The sequence below is a fragment of the Amblyraja radiata genome, chromosome 12 (assembly GCF_010909765.2).
Source record: "Amblyraja radiata isolate CabotCenter1 chromosome 12, sAmbRad1.1.pri, whole genome shotgun sequence".
NCBI lineage: Eukaryota > Metazoa > Chordata > Chondrichthyes > Rajiformes > Rajidae > Amblyraja > Amblyraja radiata.
The window spans coordinates 42,554,069-42,576,894 of NC_045967.1; the positions used below are offsets into that span (position 1 = coordinate 42,554,069).

The 22,826-nt window shown below is 41.3% G+C and overlaps 1 protein-coding gene across 5 annotated transcripts in view; it reads right to left on the reverse strand.

Moving 5' to 3' along the window:
• nlgn3 (neuroligin 3) overlaps positions 1-22,826 on the reverse strand; it is a 236,054-nt gene that overhangs the window by 160,226 nt on the left and 53,002 nt on the right. For 3 of the 5 annotated variants that reach the window (XM_033030638.1, XM_033030640.1, XM_033030635.1), the window contains exons 2-3: positions 13,192-13,938; positions 8,810-8,869 (exon numbers count right to left, since the gene is read on the reverse strand). In XM_033030638.1, coding sequence (XP_032886529.1) covers positions 8,810-8,869; positions 13,192-13,684 — 553 coding nt within the window. In that variant the 5' untranslated portion in view covers positions 13,685-13,938. The remainder of the gene's footprint in view (positions 1-8,809; positions 8,870-13,191; positions 13,939-22,826) is intronic. The other 2 variants (XM_033030639.1, XM_033030636.1) reach the window with 1 other exon arrangement.

Genomic DNA, 22,826 nt, shown 5'->3' on the forward strand with positions numbered 1-22,826 from the left:
AATAAGGTTAAGCTAAATTACATTCCAAATTACATTCCACAGTCGAGCCAGGCTCTGATCAACAGGTGCAGCACATGAATGATCTTAGTATTTTTATGTATGGAAATCAGATTATAATCAAACACTTGGCCCATGTTGACCAACCTGGGTCTCATTGCACACCTGGTACTACTCCTGACCCTGACTTCAGTTGCATACCTTCTCTCATTCCTGACCCTGAGCCCAGCCTTACACCTGCCCCCCCTATTCTATGCTGATCATGGCTGTTTACCTGCTTCGGTTCCCAGTGCTGAACACTCCCATTGTCCCAGCTTTGACTGCACACCTAGTACCATTTCAGACCTTGACTCTGGATGCACACTTAGCCTTAATCCTAGCCCCTCTGCACTGACAATATATCTGGCCCACACATAAAGCCCCATATCTGACCCCCTGGACTTAACCCATTACGTGCAAGTCCACAGGTGCTTATCTAATGCGGTAATCTTTAATAGGGCACTTCACGGACCAAATTTTGCATAACAAAAGTTGCTACATCCATTGGCTTCCTTGTTATCTAAATGGCTAGTTACTTTGTCAAAGAAGTCATCAATTGGTTGAACACAATTTCTCATCCATAAAATCATACTCACAGCTGTATAAGTATTCTGTTACAATTTCCTTCATTTTCCTAACAAACTGTCCTGAAATCATTTTCACCCCCAATATTTTCAGTATTTTGTTGTCTTCCTCTCAGCTGGAACTTTTCCGAAATGCAAAGTCCAATAACTATATATTTAAGCATTGTTATTCTATTAAATGTGATCATGAGAGTACATAATATTTTCTGTGGTATTCATAACACAACAATTATAAAAAGATCTTTGTTTTGATTGCACCTACCAACATGCATACATTATTATATTACAGTTAATATGTACCGAGGGCAAATTCTTGTTCCAATGCTCCCCATTCCCAATTACTTTTACATTGAAGTGATTGAAATCCAAGTGAAGTTTAAATGGCATCAGAAAAATAAAACCTCCGGAATGGATGATATCCATTACGTGGTTGGTTGGAGTCAGTATCAGCACAAATAGTATATTGAACTTTAAATCTTCAGATGTCCTGGTTCAAGCTAAAACTAAAGACCTCTTCACACATTCCCCTGCAAGTATCTCTGTCACTCCTTTAAAATATGCCCCTTCTTTGAACAAGCTCTTAAACATCGCATCTGAATCAGCTTCCATCTGATTACACTCCTTGAGGATGTTCATTTACGTGTTCAATTAATAAAACAAGATTGAGGACATTTCTATTCAACCTGTCAAAGGAATTTGGGGAGGGGGGGGGGAGTTTAGAAATAGTCAGTGAGGTAAACAAACATAATAGTTGAGTGACAAATGACAATAGTGCTACCTTCCCAATATTTAACTGAAGGAAATAATGGATTATCGGGGCTGTATATTGTGACAGACAGCCTGACACCATGCATGTCATTTTAATATTACACTTATCCCAGCCCCCTGGATATTACAGATGAATAAATTAAGGTTTTGTCAACTCATTACAATAGCCAACTCCGAAACACGAAGCGCTGAGCATTGGGATCCAGACATCACGGACAACTGGCCTCAACTAATTACAAATCAGGCTAGTTACAAATCTTATAGAAACATATAAAATTATAAAAGGACTGGACACGCTAGATGCAGAGAGAATGTTCCCAATGTTGGGCGAGTCCAGAACCAGGGGCCACAGTCTTAGAATAAAGGGGAGGCCATTTAGGACTGAGGTGAGAAAAACTTTCTCACCCAGAGAGTTGTGAATTTGTGGAATTCCCTGCCACAGAGGGCAGTGGAGGCCAAATCACTGGATGGATTTAAGAGAGAGTTAGATAGAGCTTTAGGGGCTAGTGGAATCAAGGGTTATGTGGAGAAGGCGGGTCATTGATTGGGGGCGATCAGCCATGATCACAATGAATGGCGGTGCTGGTTCGAAAGGTCGAATGGCCTCCTCCTGCACCTATTTTCTATGTTTCTATGTTTCTATAATAACATTAGCCAACTCCGAAACACGAAGCGCTGAGCATTGGGATCCAGACATCAAGGACAACTGGCCTCAGTTCCCCGCTCACATCTGGCACTGCTCTCTGTCTGAACCAGTGGCCACAGAGTGTTTTTGAAAGTGGGGGGGCTGAGTGATCACTGGTCACTTGCCTTGGGGGTACCTGGAAAGAGAGTGGAGCAACTGAGTGGGGGGTGGGTGTGGGAGGGGGGTGTCCTCCTCCCACGGTTGGGACTTTTTGAAATTTGATGCATTAAAATCATGTTTTAGCACTTTGTTTCAATGTTTTTTGTTTGAAGTATTTTTAAGAGGTAACTTTTTAAGGGGTAACTTTTTCCACACAAAGGGTGGTGGGTGTATGGAACAAGCTGCCAGAGGAGGTAGTTGAGGCAGGGGCTATCCCAACATAAGAAACAGTTAGACTGATACATGGATAGGACAGGTTTGGAGGGATATGGACCAAAAGCAGGTAGTGTAGCTGGGACGTGGCAAGTTGCGCCGAAGGGCCTGTTTTCACACTGTATCACTCTATGACTACATTATATCTCCACCATGCATGAATGCTTCAATATCAAGTGGTCGAGTTTTATCGCCATATACTCAAGCATAGAAACATAGAAAATAGGTGCAGGAATAGGCCATTCGGCCCTTCGAGCCGGCACTGCCATTCAATATGATCATGGCTGTTTATCTAAAATCAGTACCTCTTTCCTGTTTTTTCCCCATATCCCTTGATTTCGCTAGCCCCAAGAGCTCTCTTGAAAACATCCAGTGAAATGGCTTCCACTGCCTTCTGTGGCAGAGAATACCACAGATTCACAACTCTCTGGGTGAAGAAAGTTTGTCCTCATCTCAGTCCTAACTGGCCTACCCTTTATTCTTACTCTGTGACCCCTGGTTCTGAACTCCCCCAACATCGGGAACATTTTTCCTGTAGGTACAGTAAGTGAAAATCTAGCAGGCAAGCAGGATGCTTTCTCTAACCACCCCCATTTGAAGGTCACTATCTTCCACCGTTTCTACCCAGCGCTTGATACCTACTTCCAGCAGCCACTGGTTGTCCTCCAGGATGCACAGAGCCACAGCCTGAAGTTCCACTTAGGCGATCCTTTGGGCGGCTACAAGCGACAGTGGCTACAAATTTTGCTGTCGGAGGTTGTCGTAGGTAGTAAAACTAGTCCCTGACAGTCGCCTAAAGAGTCGCCTCAGTGGGAAAGGCCCATAAGTGCGTGGGAATAGCGTAGATCAGGGGAGCCGCAACCAGCTGTGTCCTGCCCATCTCCAAGTCGCCGATAGACACAAAAAGCCAGAGTAACATCCAATTTCCTCTCTGTGTCTGTGGACCAACTCCAAGCACCAGAGGCCCATTGATCTGCGGCGCTGCTCAATACGTGATTGGTTTTGTGGAGATCAGAGCCAAATGTCACCATGTTCCGGCACTCGGCCCTACACAGCCCTGCTAGCCGGACAGGGTTCAGTTTAGAGATACAGGCCCTTCGTCCCACCGAGTCCACACCGACCAGCGATCCCCGCACATTAACACTACCCTACACACACTAGGGACAATTTACACTTATACCAAGCCAATTAACCAGACCTTCAGTCTGAAGAAGGGTCTCGACCCGTAACGTCACCCATTCCTTCCCTCCAGAGATGCTGCCTGATCCGCTGAGTTACTCCAGCACTTTGTGTCCATCGGTTTAAACGAGCATCTGCAGTTCCTTCCTACACGTGTACCTGTCCAAATGCCGTTTAAATGTCATTGTGGTAATTTCAAATGTAGAATGAAGACAAGAGTGTTTAGTTGTCACGTGCAGCGACATCAGAACAATGACATTCTCAGTTGCTGCACCTTAACAGGCCAGTTAAAGCAACAACACACAGATACATGTAAATAGATTGATTTAGTTTACTAATGAATGAATGAATGCGTTTATTGTCATTGCACAATACTGTGCAACGAAATTCCATTACATCTCCTCCGGTTAAAAAAAATACAAACACGACAACCATTAACACATATGTACACTTATTAGTAAATAATAAATAGGTATTTTAAAAGAATTTAAAAGAATTTAAAAGAATGTTGCATTTCTTGGAATTACATTTTGCTTCCCCAGCGTTCTCTGTTGGAATTTAGCTCTTTTATCGCACATGGGTAGAAACTATTTTTTAGTCTACCGGTGCGAGCCTTCAGAGTCCTGAATCGCCTCCCAGAGGGTAGCAGAGTAAAAAGGTGGTTGGCAGGGTGAGATGTGTCCTGCTAGATATTTGTGGCCCGGCGCAAGCATCGGGCCCTATATATGTCATCCAAGGAGGGCAGTTGGGCGTTTGTAATGCTCTGCGCAGTTTTTATAATTCCCTGCAGCGCCCTCCTCTCAGCCACAGTACAGCTGAGCCACACTATTGCCACCTGTAGCGAGGTACAGGGAAAAGCTTTTGTTGCGTGCTATCCGGCAAATGCAAGCAAGCCACTCATAATGTACAGATAAAGGAGAACGGGTGCAACATATATAATCAATAAAACAATGGATTAATAATCAGTTATATTGGGTAATCATCCAGGCATATCAGCGGAGGCCCAAGTATTAGCATTACAATTAATGCCCCACAGCGCCGGAGACCTGGGTTCGATCCTGGTCTCGGGTGCTGTCTGTGTGGAGTTTGCACTTTCTCCCTGCGACCACGTGGGCTTCCTCCGGGTGCTCCGGTTTTCACCCACATCAGAAAGACGTGCGGGTATGTAGGTTAATTGGCCCTCTGTAAATTGTCCCCTGTGTGTAGGGAGTGGATGAGAAAGTGGGATAACATAGAACCATTGTGAATGGGTGATCGATGGTCGGCACGGACTCAAGGGGCCGAAGGGTCTGTTTCCACGCTGTATCTTTGAACTAATTATAATATTGAACAAATCAAGACTTACCTATCGGATTTGAACATGAACAATATTATCCCAAGGTTGCAGAGTATTTGAATGGCATTTACTGAATATTCCCTGAGGTTATTCTTTGTAAAGTGAAGGGCAAAGTTCATCTATACAGGTTTCATTTTCTGAAGTTCATTTGTAGTTTATATTTACCATCTTGCCTTTGCTTATTTGGTTCCGCGATACATGAATCTAAGACTTACATTTAAAGATGAACAAAATATCAATTTAAAGACAGATATCAACTAATTTCCCCGATTAAGTATGAATATCAATTTCTTTAACATCCCCTCTCTCTCCCCGTCCCTCCCCCACCCGATTGGTACTAGCTTCAAAGTCGTCTTGTTGGGTCTCATTGTGTGAGAAGGAACTGCAGATGCTGGTTTAAACCGAAGAGAGACACAAAATGCTGGAGTAACTCTGCAGGACAGGCAGCATCTCTGGAAAGAGGAAATGGGTGGCGTTTCGGGTCGACACCTTCTAAAGGTTTCGGGTCACAACCAGAAACGTCACCCATTCCTTCTCTCCAGAGATGCTGCCTGATCCATGCCGGTCACCAGGGCGAATTCGGCACAGACACTCTAACGGCAGTGGCGCAACACTTCCAACCCCTCCGGCAGCCTGGGACTCTTGCACTGAGGCTGCTCCATGGCCGGAGCTGCAGCGTGCGACTCGCCAGCCCGGCAAACCCTCACCAGTCCTGCAAACACTCACCAGCATGGCAAAAACTCGCCAGCCCCGGTTCCCCGTCTGCATCTGTCCCCGCCGCTGCTTCTGCTTCCATCCCTCCCTCAGCCCCGGCTTTCCAACACCCGCGGCCCATGCAGTTGATATGAGTTTTGAAATTCCCGTTGATCACAGAATTTCTCACGACACAGCGTGAGAAATTTGTGATGAGCGTGAGAATTTGTCGAAATGCGTGAGTCTTACGCTCAATGCGTGATAGTTGGCAGCCCTGTCTTCACACAATACTTAACAGAGCCATTTCAAAGGCAGTTTCTTTTCGCATAACATCACCTGCAACTGGTTTGAAATAGACCAAAAGTTAAATTTGAGCAGTATTATTTTTCTTTATCTCTGAACTTCTGTATAGTTTGATAATATTTTGCACGCATTGAATAAAGCTACTTAAATAATATCATGTGTTGTAAATAGCAGGGCATACTTTCTTCTGCTGTATTCTGTATCCAATTAAAACAAAAGTGAGTTCCGATTCCCTCATGATATCTTGTTGCAGCTACTGAGCAATCCGTGTCTGTTCGTCGAGCTGTCCCTGAAATGGTGCATTTACAATATTTTTCAGTGTGTGTTATACCCCAAAAAATGGCATTTTCCTAATATCTTTAAATTTGTAAGCAACCAATGAGGGAAAATTACAATTAAGTGGTCGAAATTGGTAATCAGAGGCAATGTTAAATTTGTGGGCTTTTAAATGGGATGAATGCTACCAAGAAAGAACTTACCCATGTATTCAAGGACATAGATTTGTCTGTCACAATGTTGAATATGACGTTGGTGGGGATGAAGAGTGGCGGTTATATAAAAGTGTGAATGACAAGATAGTCGAATTGGGATGATAAAGTAAGGTGGTGGAGGAAAGTATAATCTGTGCAAAAATAAAGTGTCACACACAAGAAGATGAACAGGCGGTCACGGTGGTGCAACGGTAGAGTTGCTGCCTTACAGCAAATGCAGCACCAGAGATCCGGGTTCGATCCTGACTACGGGTGCTGTCTGTACACAGTTTGTACGTTCTCCCCGTGACCTGCGTGGGTTTTCTCCGAGATCTTCAGTTTCCTCCCATACTCCAAAGACGTACAGGTTTGTAGGTTAGCTGGCTTGGTAAATGTAAAAAAATAAATTGTCCCTAGTGTGTGTAGGATAATGTTAATGTGCGGGGATCGCTGGGCGGCGCGGACCCGGTGGCCTGAAGGGCCTGTTTCCACACTGTATCCGTATCCGTAAAGAATGAATTGGTCAAATGTGTTAGCTGTGTCAATGCTTTAGAGATCTTGGACTACTGGATGAGATAACACAAATAAAGCACAAATTGCTGGAAAAACTTAGTGGATCAGGCAGCATCTGGGGAAGGAATGGACAGGAAATATTTTGGGTCAGGATCTTTCTGACCCAAAGTCATCCGACCCGAAACGTCACATCTCCATTCCCTCCCCAGAAACTGTCTGACGCATCTGCTGTCTCTTGTGATTACAAGATTGCAATGGTTGCAACATTAAAAGTATAATTCCACATCTGACTTGAGGCATAAACCAGAATAAAGAAATTTGAACCTGAAGTGGAGACGAACAGCAGTTCTAATCAGCATTGAGGAAAGTGAGACATATTGATCTTTCTAATCAATGCGCAATAATAAGTTTCAATGAGAAATAAATTGCTTAAGGCAAAAAAATATATATATAAGTACTGAATATTTCTACCTATTTCTCTACCTTCCTTAAAGTCAAAGAAAAATTGCAGATGCTGGAAATTTGAAATTAAAAAAAGCTGAGCATGTTGGATATAGGTCTGGCATTATTTGTGGGAAAAGAGACAGATTTATTGTTTCAGGTCCAACTGAAATGATGCTTGTGTTTCCTTCCCTATAATTGCTGTTTGACCTGCCAAATGTTTCCATCATTTTATGTTTTGATTTCCCTATCTTTTCTTTCTAGTGCAATACATCATAACCTCACCTTCTCCTGGCACAGATACTGATGGAGGGAAATTGGTTATTCTCTGCACTATAGATGCAACACACACCAGTAGGATTAACAAAAGAATAACCAAAATTTGGTTGCCCAGCCTTTGACATGAAACTACCACCAACACAGTTCTGGCAACTGTTCTCCCATGGTCTGCAATGTGTTTATGTTCTCGGCAAGATGCCATTGGTTCTCATCTTGATCTCTGGTGGTGAGTGGGAGAGAGAAAATGGAAGTGGTTATACACAGGCTGCAGCAATCACATGCTTTGTTGCTGAGACTGGAGTTATTTATCTCCTCCTGGTGCCAGATAAGGTAACAGGAAAGGAGATTTACTGACCTTGCCTTCTACTATCTTCAGAGACTGCCCAAGAACATCAGGTTATGCATGACAGATTCCGAAAAGCTGGCAAGAATCACATATTGATTAATCAGTTTCAGACTGAAGTTCTTAATTAATCTTAAACCCTAATTGGCTTTTCTCCTGAATCAATGTCCATGTTCCCTCAAGGCATAAAAAAAAGTATCTTAATACCTCTGCTTCATACCTAAGAACGTAATCTTATTTTCCTCACAAATTTCCGACTGTATAACTTTCCTTGGATCAAGAGAGTCAGAGAATGCATCTCCATTTAGAAGCACTAAGTATGCTACATAGTGGTGCAGGTATTTCCTCTTCTGCCACTGTAATTCAATTACTTTGAAAGAAATCGAATGTTGAGACTGAGTACAACTTACAGCCGATACTATATAGATCATTTATAACCAATAACTGGAAATAAAAATTCATGAGTATTTCCATTGATTCATCCACAAAAAAAAACACAAATTGACCATTTTGACCAAAAGACTGTCTCACTCTCACTCTCTGGAGATGTTCTGGCTGTAAGTTCCTGTGATTGTCCCTGTTGACAGCTGTTCCCCGTTATATAACTGCAAATGCTCAGCTGATAAGGTTGATGAACAAAATGCATGACATCAGTGTAATACACATCAAACTCTCATCAAAAGGCACCAACACTTGTTGACAGTTTCTTGGTGTTTCCATTTGGATAATTGCAGTTTGATGACGATGCTTGCTGCTTGCGTTGAGAATGCATGCTCGCTCCTCCCCAGATACCAGGTTTCTACCTACCTCCTTTTCTACATATTTTCTTGTTGGGTTTTCTTGTGCATTCCTTCGATATTCTTTTTACTGTAAAATGAATAAAATACTACAAAATAACATGAGGCTCCATCAAACATAGTGGGAGCATGCAATCACAGCCGTCTCACCCCTCCTTCCCACATACACCCACACGCACACTCGCATACACACACTCACACTCACACGCACACACACAGACACCTGAGAGACCTTTGTTTGCAGAAATATTCAACCATCCCAGGGCACAGCTTGGTCCATGCTGCTGGAGCTGTCAATCCAGTACCACTCCGACCATAGTGTGGAGAGAATTTAAGCTGAGAACCATAACACCACTCCATCACCCCCTCCCCTCATGGTGAGGTAGATCAAATGTAATAGCAATTTAAAAAAGAGACATTCAGGTATAAACTGCCTCAAAGAAGATTACCCTATTTCTCAAATTTTCATCGACTTAAAGAAGCCCCCAATGTCCTTTAGAACATCTTTAGAACAGCTCTGTAGTATGAACCTGACTTTTAAATTTTCTTCACGATAATGGCCTGCTGAGCATTTGCACAATTTCTTGTTTTTATTTCAGATTTCCTCTTGTCACCAGATTTTCTTACCTAGATCTTTGGATAAGAACAGCTGTGGCTATTCTCTCTTTTCAAGATATATCTACATTTGTGATATGCTCTGTTCCAAAAGCATGACATCTTTAGAAGTAGCATCAAATGGATGAAACCTTTACAAGTGCCTTGTGAAACTACTACATTAAAAGACCAAAGTGATTCTTCTTTCTTCATTGGTTACACTGTGTGATATTCCCGAATATATTGACTTGCCAAATGTTATGTTGGTGGCAGTGTGTGGAGCTAAGCTGTGCAAGATTTCAACTGTATTATTTTTGCCTGATCAATGAAATGCCACTGATTGCCTTGCTGAGGAAGATGCCTAGAAATCTCAAAATTGATTCCTGTTTAAGAAGTAACTGCAGATGCTGGAAAAATTGAAGGTAGATAAAAAAAATGCTGGAGAAACTCAGCAGGTGAGGCAGCATCTATAGGCGAAGGAAAAGGTGACTTTTCTGGACGAGACCCAAAACGTCACCTTTTCCCTCGTTCCATAGATGCTGCCTCACCCGCTGAATTTATCCAGCATTTTTTATCTACCTTCAAAATTGATTCTGGTCAATTAACATGCTTTTCTACTCTCTGAGCTAGTCCATTCCACAAATTCAGGAGGCTGGTCTTCAATTGTTAGCTTGGACTGGGAGAGAATTTGCTAAATTTGCAACAGATGTATCACAGCAGATTCGTCCTTGATGTATGAATAGCAGTGAATCTTATCCAATGACAGATTGTGATTTCAGTTATGCAAGCACATTATCTCAGGGATGATCAAGAATGTGATCCAGGGTAATCTTCCTCCTTTAACAGTTAAACAAATTGAAAGCACCTGTAAAGCCCTTACAGCTGTCTCCATTGTGATAGTTACATACTACAACCATTCTACAACCATTATGTTCCATTCAGAGAACCCAGGTAAATGTTTGTTCTAAATTACACAACCCCTGAAAAAAGCCTGGCTCTACCACCCTTCCCCATGTCTTCTATGTTTTAAATATCTATATTTTATTTCCCCATAATTTCCATTGTTTAAATAAAAGCAGCCCTGATATTTTGCACAGTTATGAGCAATGAATTTCACAACTCAAAGCTCTTCAGGGCTCCAGCACGTGTGTGCGCTAATGCATACGTTCCTGACTTCTTTGGAGTCGTTCGACCTTCCTGCAGCTTCCCAGCAATTGCACTGTGAGACCTGAATGCTGAACCCATACAAATGTAGACCAGCAACTACTGACCTCCCCTTTACTTCATTAGAGACCTTTGAACCATCTTTGATCGGCCTTTATGGGACATCTTGCACTAAATGTTGTACCCTTTATCCTTTATTTGTGAACTGTGGATTGTATTCATGTATGTAGTCTTTTCTTTCACTGGATAGCACTCAAACAAAAGTTTATTACTGCCCCACGGTACACGTGACAATAATAAACTAATAAGCTAAACTATCCATTTCAATGGAAAGGAATAACTGCAATGGTTAAAGTTAAGATAATTTACAATGTTTAAAGTACTTTACAAATTTATTTAGCTTTGTTTTCATTCTTTCCTGTGTTTTTGTTTCAATTATTTTTTTTAATTTAAAAAGAATAATTGTCTGACCTTTCTAAAGGTTTTGAATGTTTGCAAATGTCAGCAAAATACCCAAATGCCCAAATGGTTTTATGTTTCTTTTCCACAGGCTGCCAAGCCTAGGGCACGGCTCTGTTATCCAGCAAAGCACTTCATTCAGTGTGGCTTTTTAAGGTCCTAGCATGTGATTTACAGCTGGATGGCCCTGTTGTACAGGACTTCGTCAGCCAGGTCAGAGTCAGCTTTGTGGATCTAGCTGCTGACAGAAGAACTACACAAGGGCAGAAATGGTGGCTAGAGGACATCTGTATTTCCCACTCCCACACTTGGATGAATATGCACCTCTTACAATCGTAGCATCATGTAGTAGTTTAGTAAAAAAAAATACTCCTGATGGTGTAACCAAGTCAGTGACCTACACGTTGAACAGAGTTGGTCCTTAACAGTGTGGAACACTGCAATCCACTTCTAATTATCTGGAAAACTGCCCTACGCTGGTTCTTTCTATTAGTTTGCTTATTAATAAGTTTCAATCCAATTGTTTACCCGTTGTCTAATTCCACACTCCAAACACCTTTGGATATTATGTTAGATTGAAAATGTTTAAATAATTCAGGTGTTGTCACTATTAAACTTTGCCAATATTCCCTAAGTGGTTGTTGCTAAAGGCTTTCAGGAAATCTACATAAATTGCTCACATAATTGAAAAGTTAGTTCATCCTGAAAAATTATTCTTGAAGTTTTTAGAGTCAGACTCCTTTTCTGAAATACAGGCTGGTTGATTATAGACATGTTTCCATTATATTATTTTGCAATTTTAGACATAAGGATTCTGAAATGTTCCATAATCCAGATGTTAAATTGTAATTTCCTGTTAGCAATCTTCCTTAAAATTTGTGATATATCATGCATCCTATCAGGGATATTCTTTTTGTTCCAACCATCCTTTGATCTTTGGCACATATCCACTCTCAATAAAAAACCTTATGCATACAACCTATCAACTAAATAATAGTTTCAATGGTAATTAATGACAACCCATCTCATTCAATCCAACCTTATCCCTGAAATTAATAGCTTTGGATGGAATGTGAATGGAGTTTTTTGACATTCTGAAATAGGTGGTAAAATGTTCAAGCACAACTTGACACATCAATCAGATATTGCTGAGATGATTTGGATGAGAAATGGAAATATTATGCAGATGCACTGGAAGTTTTCTGAGTCTGGAGTTAAAGTGGACTTGGATGAGTTTAACAACCCTGAAAAGCACTTCAACAGTGCTGATACCATTCTCGTTGATTAGTAGAAAGCATTAGCAAGGTGGACCAATGCCAATCCATTGCGTGACCTATAAATGACAAGTTACTCCAACTTAATACATTACAAAGTTGACAGTTGTGTTTGGGAGAACAGCCCTAGCAATAGCGGGGTCTGTTCCACAGCATTTATTTAGTAATGAGTCCAAAACGTCAAAAATATATTTTTGCTGAAAATGTTTACAATATCAAGCCCACTACAGGGTTAAATCCTATAATCTGACTAATTGGCATTGGTCATAGTATACTCACAGCAATTTATGGATGGTTGATGCTAAATCCTGGGTAAATCGTATTGATTGATGATAATCTGATATTATTCTTGGGTAATTGTCTTAGGGTCTTAGTTAATGAACCATCTGCAGCCTTCACATTATAAAGCCAAAGGAGTGAATTAAAGTCTCAAGTAAAGGCCAAATGATTGTCTAGTCCTTTAGATTTGGGAGTGATCTTGCATCAGACATTCAGTCACAATCCAATCATGTCCTGGGAGAATATTTCTGCAATCCCCCTTCACAAATTTTCCCTCCCACTTGTACCCTCATATACTGTATTACAATGTGAATCCCAAACTCTGAGGACTAATCCTGCGGGCAATGCATCTGGCTTCGGATTTTCTGCAGTGACAATTAGCTTTTGGCTGTCAAACTGTGCCAAAGAAACAAAAGAGGAACCATAACAGTGCCAGAGATAGTAAGAAATGGAAAGGTCAAGGCAAGGAGAAGCCCAACATGAGCCACATGACATCTGCATGCAGGAAGGGGACTTGGGAATAGGTAACAGGGAACCACTTCATGCTGAACAGCAACACACAGACAAAACAACAACAAAGAACCGGACAAAAGAAGCATTGGTTTGTCCCCCACTGACTCACCATCCTCTGTGGGGACAAAGATGTTTAGATACAAGCAGTCTTCATTTTGATCCTGGATGTAAGCTGCAACTATATCCAAATTTGCCGTGAACCAGATAGGTAACATGATTTCCGGAACTACGCCATGGATGTTCTGTGGGCAGACGGGGGCAAAGTGGGTAACGTTGTGTATTCCAGACCAGGAAGGCGGAGGTTCTGGTGGTTGAAACCGTTTCTCCCCAACAGGAGCAGCGGCGTATGGAACTCCCAGGTACTGATCCACGGGCCCCAGAATCTCACTCGGCAAGGGAATTCGAATTCCCCGCAGTTTTCCATAGTGCGTATTCACAGTAGGGTAATTGATCTGGCCTTCCAACACCATCACCCTGATGGCAAAGCTAAATATCCAGAGGGCAGCACTGCAGTCTATGTTTAAGCAAATGGTGGATACACGTCCCAAGAGTGATGCAGGGCAACTCCATCTTGAGTAAAGAAGCATTGTACACGATGTCATCACCAGATTCTCACTAGGGCGAGCTCCAAAAACCCTCAGTGTTGTTCTATGCCAGTAATAAATCCAAAGCTCATGGGGTGAGAGTTTCTTCCGTCCGTAAACACTAGCTGCTATTCTGCTAGCAATCCACAGGAGGCATATTCAGCCAGGTAACCATCCTGCAGTTGGATCGCAGTCCCGTCCTTTCAGATCTTCAAGGTGCACTTTGCACCATCCAGATAAGTGTTTTTCTCCACGTCCATTTCAGTCAATGCCTGTATGAGAAAGAAACAAATTGTGAATGTGAATATGAGTCTATCTTTAAAAAAAAATGAACATGGGAGGAAATATGGCAAATTAATGAACCACAAACTCCTTAGCAGTCCAGGGATACATTTTCATTTATTAAGAACAAAACAAGTTGTTTATTCACCCTTATATTTCAAACTACAATATATGGAGGCTCGCAGAGAATCACAAGAATTTTCCTGTCTATACTCATGAAATGCATTTGTGAAACTCACAGCATTTAAGACCTGGCACAAGTCCCAAACGCAAATCAGAAAATGGCAATTGATCTTGTTTGCTTTTAAATATTTTGATTATCTTGAGCAACCGCAAGTGGCAGAAACTAAAATGTGACACATCCCAGATTTGACAGCATGCTACTGCTCTGCCTTAGATGGAGAAATTGGACAGAAATATTTCCAATTCCCAAAATCTCAGCATGACCAGTTTGGATTGCAGAACAATAAATAAAGGTTTCAATTTTGCCACTTTCATTCGCTTGCAGTAAGGCCCTATGTATCTTCAAATCTAAACTATTTAAAAAAAGTACAAACCAAATGGTAAAAATGTGCAATAGCATATTGAACCTGGAATTAAAATGTAATTATTATCATGGCAAAATAAATCTGGCCAGTAGTCCAGAATTACTGAAACAGATGCAGGAATTTGTAACTGAAATATCTATAAAGATTTTCTGATGGGGATGGAGTTAACATTTGAATGATTAGAAAGTTGTTTGCAGTGACATGAATAAAAATTTGATTTATTTTGACACAACTTTCCAAGGTCGGAACATCATCATCATTATACCTAGTAATAGATGGAGGTTTGGATACATGATGGAAGTGGAACATTACATACGAATGGAGACAGTTAATGGAAGAGCCGCCTGCTGTGACATTATGCACTGTATCGTAACAGTTGGAAACTTGAGTCAATTTGCCAATGACTGTGGCTTTCATTGCATATGCTACCCAGAGACTGTATGACAACAACCATTATCCTTGCAGCAGACACCACAGTTCCATACGTGGGTCTCTGAAGATCAGTAAAGTAGACCCACGTTTTGAACGGACCCCTTTATGATGGATTTAGGTCAACCTGCCGATGCCACCCTGTTTTGCACTGCCTTCCCAGCTCTGCTTCTGATGCCACCACCAGCTAAAAATAAAGAAACTCTCTTCACCCACAGCATGGTCCCGTTGATGTGGCTGTCATTGTGGTTCATATTGTAACCCCGGAGATAGGGTTTTCTTCAGTCCGCTTCAGTCCACAGTCAAGATAAGGTCGGTACCCATGGAGCTCCCTCCCCTCACTAGCTGACACTGCTTTCTGTTCGCCTTTGCTCTGTCCACTCGGCTTCTCCACCCCCCCACCGTCACCTGCTCCTCCTTTTCCCATCGCTTTATCCACTCCATCACTCCCTTCTCTACTGTTGCCTCCTCATCCTTCTCCCCCGCAGTTGCTGACATCTTCCAAGGTGGAGCATGTTGGCGACTCCAGGGGGAAAGGAGGAATAGGAGGAGGCAGCAGTGGAGCGGGAAACTGTTGGGTGAATGGGGAGGGAACCCCAAGGTGACCAAGTCTGTCCTGTCAGCAGCAGCGGCCTGAACAAATCGTGTTCTGTCGGGGGCTACAACATGAGCCGTAACAACAGCCACGTCAACCAGTAAAGAAGAGCTCGCTGGTGCAAAGCAGTGGCATCGGCACCTGCTTCTGAGGTGAAACAACACAGAGTGTTGGAGTTACTCAACGGACTGAATCAGTCTGAAGAAGGGTCCCAACATCACCGAGCCTTGTTCTCAAGATGTTGTCTGACACACTGAGTTAACCCAGCATTAAGTGTCCTTTAGTGTATTAACCATCATCTGCAGGTCTTTGTTTCAACTATATGCAATGAAAATACTTTACTCAGTTATAGTGGGCTATCGCCAATAATGGACACCAATTCACCTCCCCCCAATAGTCTGTTATAACAAGGGTTTACTGTACTCTGCATAGTATCATTACTAATTGTATCAACAAGTAGGTAATCACTTCTTTTTTTTTTAGGTAATGATGACGTTGCCTATCATTGTAACGTGCTTAGAAGTAACAGTAAATTACTAAGAGCATAAGTTTGTGTTTTATGTTGCTGCAATGAAAAGCATCATAAGTAATAGTATTTTTTCTAGGACTTGAACATCAGTTATACCTGATAAAACTGACAAAATAGCCACAACGGTCTATTTGGAAAAATCATTTTTTTACCGACAGAATTCTTTACAAGCTACAAATGTCACTAAAGGAGAATTTCCACTTTCAAAATGAGCAGATAAACATAGAAACATAGAAAATAGGTGCAGGAGTAGGCCATTCGGCCCTTCGAGCCTGCACCGCCATTCGATATGATCATGGCTGATCATCCAACTCAGTATCCCATCCCTGCCTCTCCATACCCCCTGATCCCTTTAGCCACAAGGGCCACATCTAACTCCCTCTAAAATATAGCCAATGAACTGGCCTCAACTACCTTCTGTGGCAGAGAATTCCACAGATTCACCACTCTCTGTGTAAAAAATGATTTTCTCATAAACTACTGGCCAGTCCCGTTTGGGGATGCTGTGGTCAATGTTCCATCAGTAATTATATATGACGTGGAGAAAAATTTAAAGAGAACGTAGGGAAGAGGGAGAAGTCATTGTTGAATTTGGTTGGGCAATGGTGCAATTGAAGACGTATTCATTTGTGTCCACCTGCCTTTGAAATTAACACCAACTTTTCCTTTTTGCTTTCCTGTCCTTTCCCTCTTTCTTAGCTTCTATGCTTGCTAAAAACCTACTGTAACGATTTTGAGTTCCACTTCCCCTGCCTTAAGTGTGGTGTGTGTGATGAACTGGGTTACATCGACAATTCTACAATATCTCACGGTCTTGGGCAGAGCTAAATTGGTGACTTTTGGTTTCGACCCAAAATATCAACCATTCCTATCCATCCACAGACGCTGCTCGATCGACTTAGTTCCTTCAGTAAATTGTTTATTACACTATAGAATTTAGAACCTATGAGAACAAAAATATAAAATTAAGCAAGAGAAGTCTTGACAGCTGTGTTGAAAAATATGCACTGATTACTTCTGATAACCGTTTCCATTATGCATGATAAATACATGGCATTGCCTGGATTGTTCCAACCCAATTTGGCACAGTTGGTGTCAAATTAGTGCTGCAGATTTTGCTGTCTTCAGCTGTCGATTCAGAACACAACTAGTATACCCATGAGATGCAATTCTTACTTTGTTCTCCAATTTACTGCATAGTGTGGTAATACTATAAATTGCACTTGTGATTTGCAATTGAAATTAAAATACCAAACGTCATCCAAAACAACAAAGGAAATTGGTGACACACAGCGATACTTAGCTTCCAAGTGTTTTGCAATATTTAGGGGATAAATTACAGCTAATGTACTTGGAAATCACATTATATTTAAAATAGTTCCAAAAGGATCTTTTCAAAGCACTCGGATGGGCAGATAAAGCAATGATCATTAAAAAAAAAGCAGGATAGACTTCTGCCTCTCTTGTATGCATTAAACATGTAATGCAGTAACATATGTTTGTTGAGCTCCACATCAAATTGTTTCCGTTGACATTAGAAGCAGAATTAAATATATTTTAGCATAAATAAGGACAAAAATCCACCTCACTACCTTCATCACTGCAATGCTCAAATAATCCAATAAATCATGTTATCTTCATCACAACATCACAAATGGCAACTAGATTTTCATTAAAACTCATTGCGTTCACTACTATCTTTCAGGGAATTAAATTTGCTACCTTAACAATCTCTGGCTAGTGTGAGACTCTGGGGCCACAAATGTGGTTGATTCTTGTACACAATTTCAACACTCAGCCATGTGGTTCTGTTAAATAGTAGGTCCATGAAATATGGCTTCCCAGATTCCTTAACTATTGGCCTGAAATGTTTTCTTTTCCCATTGATGCACTGGATCTGATGAGTATTTCCAGCAGTTTTTTATTTTTGTTTTAGATTTCCATGATCTGCTTTTTTTTTTTAATTTTCATTTCCTTGTGAAGTATTTTTTTTCTTCCTGCATTTCTGACTTAGCATCTTGTACCTCCTACTCTTCCATGCCAATTTCACAAATCATCTCAGACATTCTCCTCTACCCACCCCTAGAGTGGGTGTCAACATTGTCACTGATTGAGGATATGAGAAAAGAGAAGGTGTCATGCTTATGCAAGACTGGCTGGATGGTAGAGAAAATGTCTGTACTTGAAATAAGAGTGTTGATTGACACAGGTCCAGCAAGAGTTTGTTCCACTCACAGTGCCATGAAATGACTATATTTTGTGGAAATGTTTTCAGGGGACCTTGAAGCCTTCTGTAATATCAAGGCACCTGTCTAAAACTGGTGGGGAAAACACAACTTGCTGCAGGAAGTCAGCGTTTCAGGCAGCATCTGAGGAAGGAAAGGACAGGCGACATTTCGGGTCAGGACGCTTCTTCAGGCTGATTGGAATAGAGGAGAAAACGTGGGAAAAGAGAGGTTGGGGCAGTTCAGCCCGGCCATTGATGCGTGGGTACATGTCACGGGGATTGGTTTGGTAGATGGGAGGGTGTCGTGACAAAGGCAAAGGAGACAAAAGAGTGTAAGATAAGGAGAGAAGAGAGGAGTGACATTTAAAATTGGAGGGAGGGAGGGAGGGAGGGAGGGATGGGGTAGAGGGGCATAGGGGCATAGGGGAGTAAAGGGGGATAAAAGGGAAGTGGGGTCTCTGGAATGGGAAATTAGTAAAGGAGTGAAAAGGATCAGGGTGGCTGGGGTGAAGGGAGGTAGTTGGCGAAATATGTACACAATTGATGGGGGGTCATGAGAAGAGGTATCACTTGACGGTGCTTGACCTGCACTTTGTGTACTAAGAACCTGAGACTGCAATAAAAAGCTCCAATAAAGCTTGAAAGAGGAGTGATATATCATGCAGCCTGACTCGGACGTGACTCTTGTCAGACTGCTGTATGAGGTCATGCATGTAACATGAATATGATAAATAATTGTTAACAATTGTTACATTTTCTTCCAATGTCACATCCAATTTTTTTAATAGTAGATTAAAGGAGGAGCAATTCAATTTAATAGCTACAAACATTGAGCAACGCCGTAAATCATGGATTATGTTATTAAACCTGACCCCTGGGCATTGAACAACCTGCAATTAATAAGACCATGGTGGATACTCAGTCGGTTGACATGCTGATTTACTATGCAGTGTGGTGATGTTTACGCTCATGTTTCCTGAAATCATGACTTCTTGATATTTGCCCGTGATCATGCAGAGCTACAAGCCACGTGATAAGTAAACTCCATCAAGCATGGTGAGTTTAGTTAATGGATGGCATTTGTAGCAATACTCTCACCTGTAGACTGCAGAGTGAAACCTTTGGAGACTAACAATAGCAGCTAACAATAATAATAATAATAATAATAACTTTATTTATAAAGCACTTTAAACAACTACAGTTGCCACAAAGTGCTGTACATGAGAAATCATGAACAAAAAGCTATTACAAACAATTAAAAACCATTAAAAACCGTAAAACGAAGGACTATAAAAAACACACTAAAAATTAAAAGACATTAAAAGCACTAAAAACAGGAGCAATGCCTCAGCCAGTGTCGAAAGCCAAAGAATAAAAATATGTTTTTAGGGAGGATTTGAAGATGGACAGTGAGGGGGCCTGACTGATGTGCAACGGCAAGGTGTTCCAGAGTGCCGGAGCAGCAACAGAAAAGGCTCTATCCCCTCTGAGCTTCCGCTTAGACCTTGGTACCTCAAGGAGCAGCTGATCAGCTGACCTGAGGCACCGGGCAGGAGCATATAGGTGGAGCAGCTCAGAGAGGTAAGGCGGGGCGAGCCCATTCAACGATTTAAAAACAAATAAAAGAATTTTGAAATGAACTCGAAAGTGCACTGGGAGCCAGTGTAGGGAGGCCAAAATTGGCGTAATGTGCTCCCTCTTTCGAGTTCCAGTCAAAAGGCGAGCGGCAGCATTTTGAACAAGCTGGAGACGAGCCAATGAAGCTCGTGCGACTCCAGAGTAGAGTGCGTTACAGTAATCCAGCCTAGATGTAATAAAGGCATGGATTACTGTTTCAAAATGCTCCCGCTCGAGAATGGGCTTCACCTTTGCCAGCTTCCTTAGGTGAAAGAAGCTGGACTTAACCACCGCGCCTATTTGTTTGTCTAGTTTAAAATCACCGTCCATCCTAAAACCCAGGTTCAAGACGGTTGGATTTACAGACAATGCCAGTGTACCCAAGTCAACAAAGGGAGGTTCACGGCAGCCATTGGGGCCAAACAAAATCACCTCTGTCTTCTCTTCATTAAGTCCCAGAAAGTTTAAGGCCATCCAGGACTTAATGTCCTCAAGACAAGACAGTTACAATCCTATAGTAAACAATCCTTTACTACTGAGCAGAAAGGACTCCGTTTTCAACCTGCAATGGTAGGGTGTGATGAATTAGCTGGGAAAGTGGGAGGTGAGATTAGGATTGAACCCTAATCCTAATCATGAGTTCAGGAGGGAAGCAGAGATTACAGAGTTAAAGAGGCAAAATCTTTACCCAATAACTGAAAAAAAAAACTTTAAGAAAAGCTATGTAAATTACCATCTGCGCTCTAACAAAAAGTTATTTTGGGCTTGTGACCACTGTTAAGCATAGAACTGAAGCTTTCGCTTTTGACTAGGTGCTTTAGTATTGCCACAGCAAGACATAAATTAGATTCTGTAACTCCAATGTTCTCAGCTGGAAATGCAAGAGGCACTTTTCAGCCACTTTAAAATGGATGTGAAATTGGCAGTGGAATATGACAATTTTGGAGTACAGAGGTAGAGCCACCTCAAAGGCCAGAGTCTAAATAGTACTGACTCAAGACATTAGTGAATGAAGCAGGGATGTAAATTGCAGAGTGGGTAAAATTTCAGAAGTACACAGTACAGCAGATTTGGAATGAAAGTGTCTTAAAGATGAATGGAGACTCTGCAACTCACAGGCCATAAAAATATATAATCAGGATGATAGTGGTTTTGAAAAACAAATTTTAGCTTTAAGGATTATTATCTGTCCCCTTACAAATAAGTATAAGGATGACCTAAATCTCATCTCATCAGTCAGGAAAGTATTTTTATTACTGTATCACTGAGAGAAAGACAGGCCCTCAAGGCATCAACCTGCTCAAGTGGAGTGGTTGCATTCCAGGAAGGTTAATTTTAGATTGAAAGAAATCAGACATGCCAAAGATCATTCCCTGGGAGCAAACTGGGTACAATAGAAGATGACTCCATTTGGAACTATTCGGTTAATTGTGAAGTACAAATAAGAAAACAATCAGAGGACAGAAAAGATTGAAGGGAATTTATACAGGGTGCACACAAAGGTCAACTAAGGAGATACATGGAAGAGGCAAGGAAATAAGGGGTGCACATAAATAAAAGCTAAATATGCTATATAGGAAAATTAAAAGCTGGCGCAGTTGTAAAAAGAATATTATGAGGTCTGCTTTGATTTCCTAATTAAAATCTGTATTTAATAGATGGGCTAAAAGATGAACAAGCTGCTTATCAACGTGCTTGAAACTATAATTTTATTGAAGTACAGGAATTTTCATAGACTGAATTAAATAGGAAGAAGTTATTAAGAATCATTGAAAATAGAGATCCACAGCATAGAAACAGTTTTGTCAGCGAATTCCGACCATGCCAATAATCAAGCACCTATCATTACACTAATTCTATCCTAACCCATTATTTTAACCACACATTCCTATCAATTACCCGAGACATTCTACCACTCATTAAAGACAGGCTAGGTGCAATTTAACCTACCAATTCATACATTTTTTGAGATGTGCGAGGAAGCCAGAGCAAACCCCAGCAGTCATAGGGAGGACATGCAAACTCCACATGGACAGCATTGGAAATCAGCATTGACTTGGGTCAATGAAGTTGTGAGTTAGCAACTCTACTTGTTGCATCATTGTGCTGCCATAGTTAAGAGATCTAGAAAACCAATGGATTTGGATACAAGTGTTGAACAACAAAATGAGGTTGGGCAAACTAGTAAGAAAGACAGAAGGCACAAAAAGTCACACAAAGAAACAACCTCCACTTTAAAAAGATGTTTTGTGACATTCATGGACAAATAACTTGCTAAATGCCTAAGTGATCGACTTGCACCAAGCCTTGCTTAGATTAAAGTTCAAATTGTCTGCTCTTTCTAGTTGGGAGTTTGCGGAACCTAGACAGAGCATGGCTGTGAGTTGTATGTTGGAATTGTGAGGAAATTGCAATAGTTTAAATATTTTAGTCTGGAAAAAGGATTGCCATATGCACTGTTGTAGGACATTCTAAAATAGATTATGAAAGATTGTCAATGGAGTGCATAGTGCTTATTTTATATGCATCAATAATGTTTTGTGCATGTTCTAACACATTTCAAGAGTCAAGAGTGTTCAATTGTCATACGTACTGGCATTGGAGCAATTAAATTATTACTTGCTGTGCTTAACAGGCCCGTAAATATACATTAATCAATAGTACAATAAATTAGTAATCAGTAATACTAGGTACCAGACCGTAATTAAGCAAATTGCAACCTAAAACCAAGGGTATGGAAGATCATAGTTATTGAGGTAATGATTAGAGTTGTGCAGTGTTCAAGAGCCTGATGGTTGCTGGGAAGAAGTTGTTCTTGAACCTGATGGTCACGGACTTTCCGCTGGTACCTTCTTTCCAATGGTAGTAGCATGATGAGAGCGTGGCCAGGCTGGTGTTTTTTGAGGCAGCGTCTCTTGAATATAACCCTTCAA